The sequence below is a fragment of the Podarcis pityusensis genome, assembly GCF_964106645.2.
Source record: "Podarcis pityusensis genome assembly, chromosome: 15".
Taxonomy (NCBI): domain Eukaryota; kingdom Metazoa; phylum Chordata; class Lepidosauria; order Squamata; family Lacertidae; genus Podarcis; species Podarcis pityusensis.
This window is the reverse complement of record NC_138040.1, coordinates 13,490,697-13,509,433: the sequence shown is the minus strand read 5'-3', so window position 1 is coordinate 13,509,433 and position 18,737 is coordinate 13,490,697. Positions and strand designations below refer to the sequence as shown.

At 45.7% G+C, this 18,737-nt stretch overlaps 1 protein-coding gene across 1 annotated transcript; it reads left to right on the top strand.

Annotated features, from left to right (window-relative positions):
• The first annotated feature begins 29 nt into the window (after positions 1 to 29).
• LOC308464078 (uroplakin-3b-like) lies at positions 30 to 17,419 on the top strand. Its single transcript, XM_080983213.1, has 6 exons — positions 30 to 5,092; positions 9,652 to 9,801; positions 11,131 to 11,350; positions 14,564 to 14,640; positions 14,900 to 15,029; positions 15,997 to 17,419. Exons 1-6 carry the CDS (start codon positions 5,035 to 5,037, stop codon positions 16,166 to 16,168), a joined length of 807 nt encoding a protein of 268 aa, XP_080839339.1. The 5' UTR covers positions 30 to 5,034; the 3' UTR covers positions 16,169 to 17,419.
• Positions 17,420 to 18,737: the final 1,318 nt, after the last annotated feature.

Genomic DNA, 18,737 nt, shown 5'->3' with positions numbered 1-18,737 from the left:
CAGGGGGCGCTGCATCTTCCTCCTGCATTGCAGATCTTGCATTTGAGCAAGGAAGTCTGTCTTCACGCAGCACTGAGTTAAACCCCGGAGCTCCCTCCCAGAGGAGGCAGTGATGTCCGCCTGCTTTGGATGGCCTTAAAAGACAAAATATCTGAGGAGAGGGCAATTGTTGACTATGCTCTGCTTCCACAGTTTGAAGCAGCAGCATTTCCCAATACCTGTTGCTGGAAGCCATAAGAGGGAAGAGTGCTCTTGTGTGCGAATCCTGCTTGCTATCTAGTTGGCCGTTACGAGAACAGAACGCTGGACCAGATGGGCTGTCGGCCTGATTCGGCATGTTCTCGTGTTATATGCCCTCCAAGGTCACTTCCTGTGTGCAGAAGTTTGCAGAGCAGGGCGAAGAGCTGTAGTTGAGACTTCTCCATGATCTGCTCATCTTCTCTGTGCAGGGAGATGTAGAAGCAGGGCAGCATTCATTTAGGAGGTCTCTTTCCGTGCCTGGGATCCAGGGTGGTGTTGCTCTTTGGGAAGCGGTGGGCTCTCCTCCACCAGACGGTGACCTTTCAGGGAGGCCACCATTGCCTCCCACATGGCAGGAAGCAGGTTAGGCTGGATGACCTCTGAGGTCCCTTTCAGCTCTATGAGTCTGTGCACCAAAGTGTGCAGAGCAGGACATCCAGAACAGCCCCAAACGCCTGAAATGAGTTTCCTATGAGAAAAGGCTACAGCCTTTGGGCTTCTGAATTCAGGGTGGGAAGGCAAGTAAAGGAGAGGGGACTTGATGGAAGATGTTTAAACGATGCATGGCGCGTGGAGTAAAAGGATAGAGGGATGCTCTTCTTCCTCTCCCAGCCAAGGGAAGTCCTCCTTCACACAGCAGATAGTTGGATTGTGGAACTCTCTCCCACAGGAGCCACTCGTGACCACTAGAATCCCAATACTCTGCTTGAAATGTGCCATCAGCCTACAGAGAAGCTGCTGGCAGCTCTGTGTCCTTTGGAGCTGAACTAAAATAGACCCCCTGCATCAGCAAAAGCAGGAATTAACACCTTGCATGCGTTATGCAAATCAAATAGGTTTGCATAATGTTATTCTCCATAATTCTGCATAATTTTTATTACTATGCTAGTCATACGGAAAAGTCAAGTCTTACTCAGCTACCCTTTCAGCCTTCTGAGATAATATGGCCTGTCTTTGCCTACATACTTTGAAGTATATTTTCACAGCCATAAGGACTTGCTTACCAAAAGAACTTCAGCCCCTGAAATTTGAGATTCTCAGGATGCTGAGAATTGTATAACCATTATGTGGTTGCTTGGTTTTAATGCTATGGAGCTGGAATCCTCACAGAGTCACCAAAGTTTCTTGGTAACTCCCCATCTGAATCACTATTTTGGGGCTGTGCTGATTTGTCAACAAAAAGCAGTTTCAGGGCCTTGGCAGCCTGTTCAGACATGACGTGTAACCCTTTATTCCCTTTTCCAATCAAATTTTGTAACTGCTGGAGCACCATCAGGCCTAAAGATAACTTTGATCCCTAAGATTTTGGAAGGTAAGGGTGTTGTAGTTTGGGAGTGATTTTCCCACTTTAAGCACTGTGACAAAGGAATGGAGGAGTGGAAGTTTCCATTGGGACAAAGCTCACACTCATTGCCCGCTGCCATTTTTTATTGCAGCGTAGCAAATGAATAAAGATTATGCCAAGGTTGACCATAAGAGGGAGACATATGATCCACATTGGAGATGGAAGATCAAATCTCTGTCCAATGTGAGATTCATATCCCCATGGACAGGGCTCAACAATCCAGGCTTTTCTCTCTTTCCCAGCTACTGACAGACCTTCCCAGTTTCTCCAGCTTCTGAGAATTCAGACACCTTTTTGAATTTCTCTGGCCTCCTGTGGACTAGGAAGTTGGTTTTGACATCAAAGCGGGCCCAGCCTTCAAGCAAAGCCGACTTACCCCTGTGCTGTCTTTGCTGATCTGTATGAATGTCCTAAAGCTGAGCTATGCGTGGCTTATTTGGTTCATGAGCCTGACAAAGTTTTGAATCTAGACCATAAATGCTCAGCTGCTGGGAACGGAGAGCATAATAACCTCTAAACAATAAATACTTTTGCACAGAACTTGGAAACTGGTGATTTCTTCCTAACATTTTACTGTGAGTGTTGGAAATTCTGCGTGGAGAAAAACTGGATGCAAGTGTCTTGTTTAAACTACTCCCCTGCCCCACCTCCTTTTCAAACCCTACCTTAGGAGTCATGAGGACTAGTCCCTTGCACTTAACAGTAATGAAATAAAATAAAAATGCAGCCCTCCAGCTGCAGAATTCCACACATAGTAACCATTGCTGTACAGTGGTATCTCGGGTTACAGACGCTTCAGGTTACAGACTTTGCTAACCCAGAAATAGTAAAGGTAAAGGGACCCCTGACCATTAGGTCCAGTCGTGGCCGACTCTGGAGTTGCGGCGCTCATCTCGCTTTATTGGCTGAGGGAGCCGGCGTACAGCTTCCAGGTCATGAGGCCAGCATGACTAAGCCGCTTCTGGCGAACCAGAGCAGCGCATGGAAACGCCGTTTACCTTCCCGCTGGAGCGGTACCTATTTATCTACTTGCACTTTGATGTGCTTTCAAACTGCTAGGTTGGCAGGAGCAGAGACCAAGCAACGGGAACTCACTCCGTCGCGGGGATTCGAACTGCCAACCTTCTGATCGGCAAGTCCTAGGCTCTGTGGTTTAACCCACAGCGCCACTTCAGGATCAGAACAGAAATGGTGCAGCAGCCGCACAGCAGCAGCAGGAGGCCCCATTAGCTAAAGTGGTACCTCAGGTTAAGAACAGTTTCAGGTTAAGAACGGACCTCCAGAACGAATTAAGTTCTTAACCCGAGGTACCACTGTATTCGAACACAGCTACTTGGTGAGTCATCCTTCTCACTCTGGCAAGGGGTGAAAACTCCAATTTAAAGAGAGGAAAAGGTTCGAGAACAAGCATCCTATAGTGTTGTAGACTGTGAGCCTTGGGAATATCTGGATTTTGTCTTATTTTTTGGTGGTTCACCCAACCCAAAAAGAGTTCATTCGAAGGAGGACAGAACGCTTGCGTGCAGAGACAGAGCGAGCTACCTCCTCTGAGTAGAAGCAGTCCCAGGGCGTCTTTGCTTCCAAGGCACAGAGACATTATCGTTCTGCCCCCTCCCCGCAGAAGCTTGGCTGCAAGGAGGAAATCCCAAAGCAGTGGATCATCCAGAGAGACATCAGGCACCCTCCTCTTCAAATGAGTGCCCTGCGCTCTTGGGAGTTTACTCATCATTTAATCTCAAGTCTCTTTGGGGCAGCTCTGACCTGCCTGCCCACATTAATGGACTGCCCAGTACAACCCAGCCTTGTGGAACTGGTTTGGCAGCATTACCCCCTAGCCTTGTCCGTAACCTGTGTGACAGGTAGCATGGCTGGGACTTTTGCACATATGTGTACCCACTCCCCAATCCATACAGGTCTGGCGGCATTTTTCAAGTGTTTCTGCCTTTCCTGTCTCCCACCTGCCACGCTGTTCTTTTCCTGTGTTCCGCTGGCCTGGTTGATGGACCTACAAACATTCGCCCTCAAATATTGCTTATTTCTTAACTTAAAAGCATTCATGGACCATTTATAGGGAAGTTTATTTTTAACGTTTTATTATGTTTTTTTATGTGTTGGAAGTCACCCAGAGTGACTGGGGCAATCCAGTCAGATGGGTGGGGTACAAATAATAAAATAATAGTAATTACTACCACTACTACTACTACCGGTACTCCTACAATTATGGGATAGGGCATCCCTATTTTAATCAGAAAAATGTTGGAGTGTATGGACCTGTAGTCTAATGAATTGTTGGGCAGTACAAATAACAGAATTTTATGAGGCCCTCAGCTACTGAAGGTAATGGGGCCCTTTATATGTCCAGCTGTCCTTTGTCAATAACAAATTGCCGCTGTTTTTTGTGTTGAATATATGCTATATGGTATTTTATGGACCTAATAGGTATCTAAAGCTATTTGCATATAACAAATAGGAGCCTACGCAACAGAAAACACTGTTGTTGTATGTAGGTTTTATTTTATTTGTTTTTTATCTTATATTTTAGAAATGTTCATCCAGTTGTTGCTTTCCTTTAATTTTTTGGGTCCCTCCAAGAGAGTGGGGCCCTAAGCTATAGCTTGTTTAGCTTATACGTAAATCTGGCACTGGTCCTATTCCATACCCTCCAACATTTCTCCAATAGTCCTAAGGAAAAGTGGGACATTCTGGGATCAAATCAGAAAGTGGGGTGGCTTTTATAAAACCAGGACTGTCCATGGGAAACAGGGACGCTTGGAGGTTCTGAAAGAGAAAAAGGGAAGCCTTCATGGTGAGTTCTCTCTTTCTGGAAAAAAATAACACTGGGCACTATTAATAAATAAAAAACCGTCTTGCCAAGCAAAGGGCAGCCAGGACTGGCTAATACCTGGATGGGAGTGTACAGGGGACCTCCCTGCGTATTAATTTTTTGATGGAAGGTATAAAATAAAATTCAGGAACGACAATAGGTTGAGAAACTCAGTCCAAGAAAACTCCTGTTCTTGACAAAAGGGCAGATTTGGTTATGAAGCATCTTGATCCATCACACCTGGACCAGAGGGGCTGCTGGTCTCATCCGGCAAGCTCTTCCCATGTTCCTCTTGGTGGCTGTTGTGTGTGTGTTTTTTTGGTGGGGCAGAATAAAAAGAAGACAAACCTGCTCACTATCAGGCTCAAGATCCTCCTTACACAGGCTGGGAGGAATGTGGAAAGTGGGGAAGGGCCTAGGGCAGCCCCTGAAGGCAAAGCAAAAAAAAAGAAAAAGAAAAAGAGCCAGCCTGTTGAGGAGGAGGAGGAGGAGGAGGAAGATCTTTCACCTCAGTGGTCCTCTCTTCACTTGCACCCAGGACAGCAAGAGAAGTGGTTTCTGTGGCCCTGACCATCTCCTGTTTTAGTGAGGAGAAACATCTGGAGAAGATCCGGGCTGTGTGAAGATGGCCTCCTTCCTTCTGCTTCTGCTGCTGGCAGCTGGAGGGACCGTCACTGGCATAGGTGACTATTGTTTGGTAACACTGTGAATTTTAAAGATAATTTTATATATATTCTGACCCACCCCCAGGATTTTGGGGTAGTTCCTTCAAAGAATCCTGGGAACGGCAGACCCTCCAAGTGTCCCTATTTTCCAGGGACAGTCCTGGATTTACAGAAGCCGTCCCATTTTATGATTTGATTCCAGAATGTTCCGATTTTCCTTAGAATGTCCCTATTTTCATCAGAGAAATGTTGGAGGGTATGGAGTTATGCGACCCCTGAGCCAAGGAGATAAGTAACTATATACATGCTTTAGAAGACATCTGAAGGCAGCCCTGTATAGGGAAGATTTTTTAAATTTATTAATGTTTAATGTTTTGTTGCATTTTTATATGTGTTGGTAGCTGCCCAGAGTGGCCAGGGCAACCCATTCAGATGGGTGGGCTATAAATAATAATAAAAATGTTATTTTAATTTTTATTATGGAATGAGGCATCCCTATTTTAATCGGAGAAATGTTGGAGGGTATGGAACTGTATATTTGCAAAGTGCTGGGGGTTGTAGCTCTGTGAGGGGGAAACTACAGTTCCCATGATTCTTTGGGGGAAAGACTCTGCTTTAAAATGTGGCATATGTGTGTGGAGCAGTGCTTGGGATTTTTTTTAGTTTAGAGGAAAAGCTGAGTAAGAGGCAGCATGATAGAAGTTTATAAAATTAGGCAGAAGAAAGTTTTTCTCCCTAGAATTTGTGGACCTCGAACAAAGTTGAATGTTGGAAGTTTGATGCACCCTGAGTGATGATGACCAGGGTAGGCGGAATGGAAGGAATAAATTTGATTCAGTTCCTCTTTAAAGATAAATTTGCTCTTCCTGAAACAATGCTTGAACCAAAACGCATCCATCCTTCAGAATTCACGCTTCTCCAAATTTTGTAGTGTCATTCTCCAACTGAATAAATGGTACGAAAATGCAAGTACTGTGGTAAAATATGCATAAAATCTGCATAGATCCGTGAAGGAAAGATACTTAAAACATGCATTCTATCCCATATTACTTTGTAAAAAGAAAAAGAAAGGTCAAATTGCATAAAAACATGTAGATTTGGAGAAATTCAAACTTCAATGCTACCAAATTTTCATGGCAAGTTGTTTTCTTTTTAAATCTGATGTGGAAATGTGGAGACTTGAAGAAGAGAAAAATGAGAAGTAGAACTTGATAGATTTGCCCATCTCTACTGGGGAGGGCAGCAAACCACCTACCCTTTGCCCAGTTAACCAGGAGGACTTGGGAATGGAACCAGACCATACATTTAAACTACTGTCATATCATTTTATATAGTAACGGCTTTCCTGCAGAGAATTCTGTGAGCTGTAGTTTGTGAAGAATGCTGAGAGTTTATTATCTATTTACTTTGTCTCTATCCCACCTTGCCTCTCTGAGGAGCTCAAGATGGCGTACGTGGGTCTCCCTCTCCCCAGTTAATCCCCACCCACAACAACCCTGTGAGGTAGATTGGGCTGAGAGGCAGTGACTGCCCCATACCCCCAGGTCGCCCAGTGAGCTTCATGGCCGTTTGGGGGAAGGGGGCAGATTTGAACCCTTGTCTCCCAGATCTTAGTCAGAGACTCTACCCAATAAACCACACTGGCTGTTTAACAAACACTCCACCTCTTTCCCCTGGCAGAGCTACAATTCGCAGAGTGGCTTAACAGGCAAGAGGGAACTCCTGGAATTTTAGCTCTTTGACTGGGGTGGGGGGAATAGGGACCTCCTAACAACTCCTTTTTTTAATTAAAATTTTTATTGGTATTTTCGTTTTCAAAAAACACCATGTGATTTTACATATCTTTACATTACCTATATTCTCGAGTCAACGACTTCGCCCCATCCCACCCAAGTGACTTTCTAACTTCCAATTATAATTTCATCTGCATTTCTCATTCCCCACATCTACCTTTCCTTTTACTTTAAGACTCCTTATCATTGTAAATAAGTTTCTAATTTTAACTGACAAACCTTTAAGCCAGTCCTGTTAGTGTTGTTAAACATTTACAATGTTCTTTCAAATAAATAATAAATTTACTCCAGTCTTTTTCAAACTCTTCATCTCTCTGGTCTCGGATTTTCACATACAGTCTTGCCATCTCTGTATATTCGATCATCTTGTTCTGCCATTCTTCGACTGTCGGAGTTTCTTGCTGTTTCCACTTCTGGGCTAAAAGAATCCTTGCCACTGTTGTTGCGTATAAGAATATAGTATGGTCTTTCTTAGGGATCTCTTCTCCTAAAATACCTAACGAGAAATATGGAATATGTTCTTAAACACTTTCTTAAGTTCATTATAGATCATGTCCCAGTATGCTTTCAAAACCTTAGGGCAAGTCCACCACATATGGTGAAAGTTACCTTCTTTTTCTTTGCATTTCCAACATAAATTATCAGATGTTCTATACATTTTTTTGTGAATTTAGTTGGCGTCAAATACCATCTATACATCATTTTCCATATACAGTGGTACCTCGGGTTAAGTACTTCATTTGTTCTGGAGGTCCGTTCTTAACCTGAAACTGTTCTTAACCTGAAGCACCACTTTAGCTAATGGGGCCTCCTGCTGCTACCGCATGATTTCTGTTCTCATCCTGAAGCAAAGTTCTTAACCCAAGGTGATATTTCTGGGTTAGCGGAGTCTGCAACCTGAAGTGTATGTAACCTGAGGTACCATTATATTCGCCTCCTAACAACTCTCAGTGCCCTTAACAAACTACAGCTCCCAGGATTCTTTGGGGGAAGCCATGTCTGTTTAAAGTAGTATTGTATAGTGTGAATGTGGTCCAGGTTTTCTTGAAAATCCATCTTCTAAGATCACTGGAGAGAGGAAGGATCGTACCATGGGGGGCTCCCATTCTGAGGGGTACAGTCGGCACCTATGCCAGGGTGTCTTTCATCTCAGAGGTATTCAGAGCTGTTGAGCCTGGCAGCAGACTTGCTGCCCTCACCTGGAGAAACACTAGATTACATGGCCGTTTGGGGGGCACAGAAGGAGTTGGGGGGAGGTGCCTGGTTGATCTGTCCAGAAAAAAGAGGAGCTTGTCTTGTGTAAATTTATACATGGGATTATTGGATAGAGGCCCCATTCCCACCATATGTTCAAAGCACTATAATGCCACTATGGGATCCGTGGTTTGTTGAGGGTGCTGAGATATGTCAGGAGACCCTTAATTCCTTCAAAGAACCACGATTCCTAGAGTGTTTTAACAATCCTGCTTTGCAGGGAACTCTGGGAATTGTAGCTGTGGGAGGGGAATGGGGGGGGGTCTCCTAACAACTATCATCACCTTTAAGAAGCAATAGATCCCATAATTATTTGGGGGAAGTTAGTAGTTTGTTTAAACTTTAAAGGTGGGCTTAGACACAGTCGTGGAGGATAAAGATAACAATGGCTACTAGTTGTGATGACAATGTCTTCTCTCCACGGTCAAGGCAGTATGCCCCTGGTCCTGATTGGGGGATTATTTACTTATTTATTTATTTATTCCATCTGCCTCCCACCTTCCCTGCAAGGAGCTCAAGGCAGCAAGGAAAGCCCGCGTGGTGTAACAGTAGGAGTGTTGGATCAGCCCCTGGGAGACCAGGGTTCGAATCCCCACTCAGCAATGAGGAAGGTCACTGGGTGAACTTGGGCCAGTCACTAGTGATTTTTTTTCTGGGGATACACAGATTCACAAAATGTTTTTGTACTTTTACTGTCCATTTACTGTATTTATTTTCCCCGATCTGAACCATAAAATGGTGGTTTTCTTTGAGTCAAAATGAGAGTAACCCTAAACATTTTTTTAAGGGAGGGAAAAAAGCCCTGCCAGTCAACATTCCTCAGCCTAATCTACTTCACATGGTTTCTCTGAGGATAAAATGGGGGAATCATGTACACCACCTTGAGCTCCTTGAAGGAGGAGGTGCTGTATAAATGTACAGTGGTACCTCGGGTTACAGACGCTTCAGGTTACAAACACTTCAGGTTACAGACTCCGCTAACCCAGAAATAGTACCTCAGGTTAAGAACTTTGCTTCAGGATGAGAACAGAAATCGTGCTGCGGCGGTGCAGCGGCAGCTGGAGGCCCCATTAGCTAAAGTGGTGCTTCAGGTTAAGAACAGTTTCAGGTTAAGAACGGACCTCTGGAACGAATTAAGTTCTTAACCCGAGGTACCACTGTAATCAATCAATAAATGCATGGTTCTCTCTCTCTCTCTGTTTTATCCTCACATCAACCCTGGAAGGTAGGTTAGGTTGAGAGACAGTAACTGGCCCAAGGCCACGCAGTGAGCTTCGTCATGGCCAAGTGGGGGTTCGAACCCTGGTCTCCCCAGGCCCTAAGTCTCAGTGCTCTAACCACTAGATCACACTGCCTCACTTCCCTTTGGAGTGTCTGGCTGGCTGCTGTGAGAACTGGATGCCTGGCCCCCTTTGACCCGATGCAGCTGCAGGCGTCTCCTGATGCCCTTCTGATGGCGTCTGTTTGTGTACCTCACAGTTTTCTGCATCTGGGAGTAGGAACCCACTGAATCTCCCTGTATATTTTCAGAGACGATCTCCTACACCCCTTCTGTCTCCAACAAGCCATTGGAAGGGAAAACCACTCAAAGCACCTTCGCCCTGACGCTACCCCACTGCATTTTTGACCGATTTGCCAATGCCTCGGACAGTATCTGGCTGGTGGTCACGTACGCAAACGGTGAGTCTGCGGTGAGCTTTTTGTAGAGCCCACCAAAATCTGGACAATGGGGTTAGAGGGGGGTGGGGTCTCAATTTAAACCCTTGTCAACTCAAAACTACCTGCAACTTTTACTTTTCTATCTCCCAGTTTTAATTTTTGACATCTCTCCCAGTCTGAGTTGCTGCAGCACTCAGATATTTTAGCAAGCCAGGGTTGTAGATAAGTAGAAATGGCATGTTGGCAGTTAATGTAACCACCTTAAAAGCAGGGCTGCAAGCTTTCAGCAATAAATAAATCAACTTGAAGCAGCAAGAAAAGACAGACAGCTTAATTTAGGTTACAAAATGGTAAATGTTTCTAAATTTTATGTCTAAGCTAAACAAGCTATAGCTTAGGGAGTGCCCCCCCCCCCAATTTTAATATTAATATACTTCTTCTTAATTGTATTTCAGTTCAACAATTACTTTGATAAAATACATATTTTGTTATGTGCAAATTGCTTTAGATACCTATTAGGTCTATAAATTACCATATACCATACAGAAAGCAGCTGCAATTTGTTGTTGACAAAGGACAGCTGGACATATAAAGGGCCCCATTACCTTCAGCAGAGGGACACGGGTGGCACTGTGGGTTAAATCACAGAGCCTAGGACTTGCCGATCCGAAGGTCAGCGGTTTGAATCCCCGCGATGGGGTGAGCTCCCGTTGCTCAGTCCCTACTCCTGCCAACCTAGCAGTTCGAAAGCACGTCAAAGTGCAAGTAGATAAATAGGTACCGCTCCAGCAGGAAGATAAACAGCGTTTCCGTGCGCTGCTCTGATTTGCCAGAAGTGGCTTAGTCATGCTGGCCACATGACCCGGAAGCTGTACACCAGCTCCCTCGGCCAATGAAGCGAGATGAGTGCCGCAACCCCAGAGTCGGGCACGACTGGACCTAATGGTCAGGGGTCCCTTTACCTTTACCTTACCTTCAGTAGCTTACAGCCTCATCAAACCTAAATCTGGTCCTGATAGAAACACAAAGATGGCTTGCTAAAAACATGCAGTCTGGGTTTGGAGCAACCAGCCCAAACATCCTTACTGGTTGGTTCACATGGGGGAAAGGTTTAAGAAGAGTTTGGTAGTCCTTTCTCCCAAGGTGATGGGGTGTGACCTCGCTAAGCCTGGCAGGACAGCTTACTCTATGATATTAACCCCTTAGTGCATTAATTAGGTTAAGCATGTTGGTTATATGAGGCTGGAAGTATTCTACAAGCAGAGGGGGCTGTCTTGGTCCTTACGGAAATATTCCTTCACCAGCAAAATGTTTCATTCCTGCCCCCGCTATGCCTCCTCCACCCAACAGCCACAGCCAGATTCAAGAACCCCAAAACACCTCAAGAGATCCCGCCATACGAAGCTCTGTTCACCTCTCACGGCTACATGACCATGAAGTCCACCCCCGCCCAGTACTGCAAAGCCAGTAATCCCAATACCGTCCTCCGGGTAGGAGGCGAATCGTCTTGCAAGAACGACGACACCCAGACCAGCTGCAATGGGCCGCTGCCTTCTCCTGCTTCTTTCAGGTAACAATTCATCAGCTGACTTGATGCAGAGCAGAGGAGTTGAATTTGCATGGGAAACTCAGGCAGAGACCCTTAGCCAATTCAACTATTATTGTTGTTGCTTGCCACCCCAATCTCTGAGCGATGCGAGATTCCAGGGGTTCCAGGCGCTTCCCCAGGGATCATGTTCCCTTTTGGAAATGTGGCACTGCGGAGTCCGTGGTGTCTTTAGGATATAATAGTTTATTGACACATATATACAACCTGAGCCTACGATGGAGGGGCTCACAGCATTAATACTCCAATGGGGCCTTGCTTCCCGTATGGACGCAGCCCTGGATTCAGACAGAAACCAAACATCTCTCTCTCTCTCTTTCTTTCTCTTTCTTTCTCTCTTTCTTCCCAGCTTGCTGCTTTGCCTCTAGCTCACATCACTGCATCTCTCTGCTCGCAACTCTCGCTCTGTCTTTCTAACTACCTGGAGTTGAGGGAGGGGCTTCACCCACTAGCCATCTCACACAGAGCCCCTTTCCTTTGTTCCCTTTAATGGCTCATCACCCAAGCTATCTCTTCCACCAGAAGGCTAGCCTGGCTCTTCCAATAATTAGAAGTCTGATTAATTTCTAACACTCGCTGGATCCAGGGATTGGAAGGGTCTCGGCATACAACCTAACACCTCAAACTCTTAACATTATTATTATTATTATTATTATTATTATTATTATCCCGTCTTTCCCTCAAACCAGGGCTCAAGGCAGCTTACGCAAATTAAAGCAACACCGATAAAATATAGAAAGCTCCAAGACAATCATTAAAAAGTAATTAAACTATAATAAAATTAAAACATGGCTTCCAGAGATGTCTGAAAACGCCACACACCCCTCTTAGAAATGAAGCGACTGTGTCGTCAGTCCTGGCTTGTTTGAAGCCTGAGGCACCTTGAGTTTCTGATGGCTCAGAACCATCTCTCTACCCAAACATCCATGGCAGGGCAGATCTGTTCAGCCAGAAATTCCACATTGCACTCCACGTGAGTTGACATTTCTGAGGGACTGGAACGAGGCCTCAGGCGAAGGAGCTTATTATGGGTGCAGTCAGGGCCAGTCTCCTATTTTAAACACAGGCCTGGAAGATACAGTAAAGGCCTCCGCCCTGCGATCAGGTGAGAGTCTCCCTTGCAGAGAAAGTTTAGATTGACATTTATTGAGCAAGTTGGAGCTTCCTGATTAGAATGGGGGTGGAGACGCTCCTTCAGGTATACTGGGACAAGGCCATTTAGGGCTTTAAAGGTCAGCACCAACACTTCGAATTGTGCTTGGAAACATACTGGGAGCCTATAACACCGGTCTTTCAGGACCAGTGTTATATGGTCTCGGCGGCTGCTCCCAGTCACCAGTCTAGCTGCTGCATTCTGGATTAATTGCAGTTTCCAGGTAACCTTCAAAGGTAGCCCCACATAGAGCACGTTGCAGTAGTCCAAACAGGAGATAACTAGAGCATGCACCACTCTGGTGAAACAGTCTGCGGGCAGGGAGGGTCTTAGCTTGCCTACTGGTAGACAGCTGCCCTAGACACAGAATTGCGCCTCCATGAACAGCTGTGAGTCCAAAATGACTCCCAGGCTGCACACCTGGTCCTTCAGGGGCACAATTACCCCATTCAGGACCAGGGAGTCCTCCACACCTGCCTGCCTCCTGTCCCCCAATAACAGTGTTTCTGCTTGTCAGGATTCAGCCTCAATCTGTTAGCTGCCATCCATCCTCCAACCGCCTCCAGACACTCACACAGGACCTTCACTTCCCTCACTGGTTCTGATTTGAAGGAGAGCTAGAGCTGGGTATCATCCACATACTGATGGACATCCAGCCCAAACCCCCTGATGATCTCTCCCAGCGGCTTCATGTAGATGTTAAAAACAGACAGAACCCTGAGGCACCCCACAAGTGAGAGTCCAGGGGTCTGAACACTCATCCCCCCAACACCACTTTCTGGACACGGCCCAGGAGGAAGGAGCGGAACCACTGTATAACAGTGCCCCCAGCTCCCAGCCCCTCTAGACGATCCAGAAGGATGTCATGGTCAATGGTATCAAAGGCCGCTGAGAGATCCAGCAGGACTAGGAAACAGCTTTCACCTTTTTCCCTAGCCCGCCAGAGATCATCGACCAGTGCAACCAAGGCTGTTTCAGTCCCATGGTGAGGCCTGAATCCCGACTGGAAGGGATCAAAATGGTCCGCATCCTCCAGGGTGCTTGGAGTTGTTCAGCAACCACCAGGTCAATCACCTTCCCAAGAATGGAAGATTTGAGACTGGGTGATAGTTGGCCATATTGGCCGGGTCCAAATATGTTTTTTTTAAAGAAGCAGTTTAATAACTGCCTCTTTCAGCAGGTCTGGGAAGGCTCCCTCACTGAGCGAAGCATTCACCACCCCCTGGAGCCCATCGCCCAGCCCTTCCTGGCTCGCTTTTATAAGCCAGGATGGACAAGGATCAAGGAGACAGGTGGTTGGTTTCACTCATCCAAGCAGCCTGTCCACAACCTCGGAGGTAACAGATTGGAATTGATCCCACACAACTTGACTGGACAGGGCTCTAGCACTCTCCCGCCCCAGCCCTGCTCCCACGGTGGAGTCTACCTCTTTCTGAATCTGAGCGACTTTATCTGCAAAGAACTTTGCAAAGTCATTGCAGGAGATCTTGGGGTCGTCACCAGGCCCCAATGGCGAAGGTGGTTCCATGAGATTGGGTTCAGTTTACATTGAAAGGTGAACCCACATAATTATTTCCAAAAGAACATGCAAACTAAAAAAATCCCAGCCATCCTCTGAAATTTACACTTCTCTGGTTAAGTTATGCGTACACAAATGCATATACTGGGGTAAAACATGCAGAAGAATGAGTATATTAGCAAAAATAACATACACCAATGCTTTATATTAGGGGAAATATAAATAGTAGGGGGAATACATCTTGCAAAGAATGTGTATATTAAGCAAGACTGCATACAAACCTGTGTTTATTAGGGGAAATGCAAGTGAATTTTCCTAAGGCAGGGTGATATGGAAATGTGAAAAGCCAAATTCAAGGCTGGGAAAACGAGAGACAGAGAGAAACCAAGGCTAGATGCACACGCTGGACCTAGATTCAACCAGTGATTTGTTCCAATAAAGTTTAGTAAGACATCCCTGATATTTCCACTTACCCACCTCTGTCTCTTTTTAAACTCCTCCTCAGAGTGAAATTCCTTATCATGGATTCCAAAGGACCGAAAGCTGAAACAAAGTGGTCCGCTCCAATTCCATTGAAAGGAGGTATGTTATAAAAGAAAGAGGCTCGCAGAGAAGATATGGGCTGGCTCAATGTGATTTGCCACCTGAGGTAAAGGGCAACATGGCGCCCTGTCACCAGAAGCTGACCAAGCGGGCAGGGTAACTGGCAGAGTCCTCACAAAGGCACCTGAGTCAGACCATCTATCTCAATATTGTTTACACTGACTGGCAGCTGCTCCCCAGAATTTCAGGCAACTGAGGAACCGATAAGAAAATTGCCTCCTTTTGTTATCCCTTTCAGGTGAAGCGTGGGAGACAGTGGATACCTGGCCTGGACGTCGCAGTGGAGACATGATCGTCATCACCACTATTCTCTCTGCCCTTTGTGGGGTTGTCACCATTGGCTTCCTAAGCACCGTCAGCTATGAATGGTAAGACTTTGCTGTCTGGCATCCTAGATTTGAGAGAAGCCTGCAAGCTTAGTGGGGTACTGGAGGGGGATTGTGGTAGAGGGCAAGTCCCGGGTTTTACCCCAGTGAGGCCTTCTGCTAAAACACCAAAGTGATCAACAGGCCCTCCCTGCTCCTCTCATAACGGGACTTTCAGGTTTGTTAGCACAGAGGGAGTCGGAGGATGAGGAAAACCATCCAACCCACAGGCTAGGTACGTTTTCCCTTTCCTTTGATGGGATTCCTGATTCAGCCTAGCAGTTCAAACAGCAGCTGTGTCACATTTTGCTAAAGCTCAGCGTTTTCTTACAAGCAGTACTGAGTTGCACTTGCATTGCTTTGCATGTAAACCGCTGGAAGATCTGTGCTTGTATTAAGAGAGCCAGTGTGGTGTAGTGGTTAAAAGCGGTAGACTCGTAATCTGGTGAACTGGGTTCACTTCCCCGCTCCTCCACATGCAGCTGCTGGGTGACCTTGGGCTAGTCTCACTTCTCTGAAGTCTCTCAGCCCCACTCACCTCACAGAGTGTTTGTTGTGGGGGAGGAAGTGAAAGGAGATTGTGAGCCGCTTTGAGACTCCTTAGGGTAGTGATAAAGCGGGATATCAAATCCAAACTCTTCTTCTCCTTCTTAAGTGGGATATTTCAAAATATATTAAAAAATGAACGAACGCATGCTGTCAGATGTAAGCACCACTGAGTTGCAAGGCTAAGGTCAAACCTCCATGGGAGAGCATCTGTTTCGCAGGCAGAAGATCCCAGGTTTGAGCCCCAGCGCCTCCAGTTTGGCCTTGGAGAGGCTCCCTGCCTGAATTCCCTGGGAGCCACTGCCAGTCCGTGTAGACAGTACTGAGCTAAATGGAGCAGTGATCTGACTCAGTATAAGAAGGCAGTCATTCCCAGCTTTCCTCCGACATTCATGCTCTGTGCTCTCTCTCTCTCTCTCTCCAGCTTCAAGCTTTGCCGCCCAGGCCCACCGGAAAACCAAGAGGAGCCCCCGCGCCAAGACCCCTTCCAAGGCAGCCGCTATGATACGCACCACATCCCTCCTGCCCCTCCTGCGCCTCCCCCTCCCCCTGCCATGGACATGCCAAGCCCCCACCACCTCAGCCCTGCTTCCTAGAGCCCCCACCCCCGGTTGGGTCTCTGGGCAGATCAATGCACACCCTACGTCTAAAACACACATTTCAAGCACATGACTTCCCCCAAAGAACTCTGGGAACTGTAGTTTGCTAGGCTCGCTGGGGACGGTAGCTGTGCGACGGGAAGACTACAGTTCCCATAATTCTTTGGGGGAAGTTGTGTGCTTGAAATGCGCACTGCGAACATACTTTAAGTGTGGCTCTGCCTTCCCATGTCTGTTTCCAGTCTGATTCCATCCAGACCTGACAGCCACCAAAAGTAGCCCTGTTACATCAACACTCACAACTTAATCCCACTACCTTGACCACCTTCCTTCTCCAGGTTTTATTCTTCCACTCAGCAATATAAGCCTGTCCTCCTTTCACTTTTTCGAATGTCACGTTACTAAGCTGGCTGTGATTGTTTCCTCTTTTTTCCTTTCCTTTCCTTTTCTTTAAATGACTTTTTATTGGGTTTGGTAAACAACAGTCCTGGGGATAATAAATGATGCGAATAAAGAGACCAAGTCTTATCGTGTCATTTGTATAACACAAAAAACAACACAATAAATTTGCAGCGATATCTGCGACATATGGTGCGTTAGTGATCAATGTAAAGGTTCTTGGTTTAAAGAAATAAAAATGGGAAACAGGATAGAACAGAATTATCAGGGAACATTCAGCATCGCATAGATAAAAGTCCAATCAGGAGCCCTCGTGGTTGTGCTTCGATTAAGTATGAGTAATACTCATTGTTCCTCTTATGTTACCAATGGAAAAAATATATAAAGTGTTGGTCTATTGATAAATGGGGGAGGGGGTTCCAAGTGAAGATTATAATTTACATTTAAATTTCAATTTAGATCAACCAGATTGAGACAAATGCTGATAGGGTGAGGGGAAATTGTTTATTTTCTGGAATACCGGCATAGACTCATAAAACTAGAGTTGGCTGGGGTCCCAAGGGCCGTAGCTATCCTACCTCTACTTAAAACCCCCCCAATGAAGGATATGTCATGAAATTCAACCACAGGCCATCTGTCCACCTGTCAACCATAGTATATTTGTTAATCTCTGAAGGAGGGCTGTTTCTCAAACTGTTTTGTACTGATTGTCTATCATTGTGCCAGAAAGGTCTCTCCAGTATGTTGCATGTTGCCACTTGTAATAAATGGCTTATTCATTCTTTACTATGGAAATCCAGATTGTTGTCTTGAAATACATTTAATAAAGCTAATTCTGGTTCGACTGCCCATTGTTGTTTCGTTATTAATTTCTCTGAATATCAAATTCCAGAAAGGCTGGGTTTTTGTATGTTTACCCACCATGTGTGTAGAAGATGTGGGACATTTTAAAAATAAATAAATAAATGACAATAATAATATAATGCAGACTCCCCCCCCCCCCATGCCCACCTGTTTTCTTGAATCCAGCACTGTTCAAATTTGGTGCTGGACGCAAGACATGTTGCCTTTGGCAGGGATCAGACATGTATGTTACATCACAGTTTTATTGCCACAGGAGAAGGAACTGAAGCTTAAATTGTTCTGGTCGCCTCGCCTCAGAAAGGATATTGCAGAGTTGGCAAAAGTTCAGAAAAGGGGACCCAAAATAATAAAGGTGGGGACAGATCAGTCCTATGAAGAAAGGCTGCAACATTTGGGAAATTTTAGCTTAGAGAAAAGGCAGGAATGCTTTTGAAAGCCAGAGAAGAGGAGAGGGCTCTTAGGCTCAGATCCTGCTTTTCCCATAATGGGCATCAGATTGGCAAGTGCGAGAACAGGATGCTGGACTAGAGGGGCCCTGGGCCTGAACCCACAGGCTCTTATGTTCTTAAACAGATCTACTGTTCTTCTTTTCATTTCCTGAATTTTCCTGTTCTTATTTTTCTTTTATTTACTTTTAGGCGCATGTTACACAAAATGAGAGCTAATTTTGCCAATAGAATCTATGTACAAAAGGTCTGCGTGTGCCAACTTGATGTTGCGTAAATAAATCTTGAAAAAAGAAAGAAGCAGCCCTTTGGAGATCCGAACACGGAAATCCTAAAGCAGGGCTGGGCGAGATTGAAAATATTTCTCTGCCACTGAAGTGTGAAAGGGTTTGAGTCACCCAGTGCGCTAACATACGAGCTCCACCCTGGATACACAGACCTGGACACTGGTGCTTGGGGATTCCCACCCCAACCCCACCGGATGGGACTCCTTCCTGCCGCTGGAAATAAGAGAAAAGTTTGTCAAATCTTAATTTTTCTCCCTCTCATAACACTAGAACTCATGGGCATCCAATGGAGCTGAATTTTGGAAGATTCGGGACAGGTAAAAGAAAGGACTTCTTAAACTGTTAAACTGCGGAACTCCCTTCCACAGGAGGCAGGGATGGCAGCCAAATTGGATGGCTTTAAAAGAGGAATGGGCAAATTCATGGAGGAAGAGAAGAAGGCTATTATGGCTCCGCTCCGCCACCACAGCTTGAGACAGCAATGCTTCCAAATACCAGCTACTAGAAACCAAGTATGCGGGCGGTGTTGTGGTCTAAACCACTGAGCCTCTTGGACTTGCCAATCAGAAG

Excerpts from the sequence above, each read along its gene's own strand:
- LOC308464078 (XM_080983213.1), top strand. The coding sequence starts at position 5,035 with ATGGCCTCCTTCCTTCTGCTTCTGCTGCTGGCAGCTGGAGGGACCGTC. Across the intron at positions 9,802-11,130 it reads GGTGGTCACGTACGCAAACG|CCACAGCCAGATTCAAGAAC; the intron begins GTGAGTCTGCGG and ends TCCACCCAACAG. Across the intron at positions 14,641-14,899 it reads TCCAATTCCATTGAAAGGAG|GTGAAGCGTGGGAGACAGTG; the intron begins GTATGTTATAAA and ends TATCCCTTTCAG.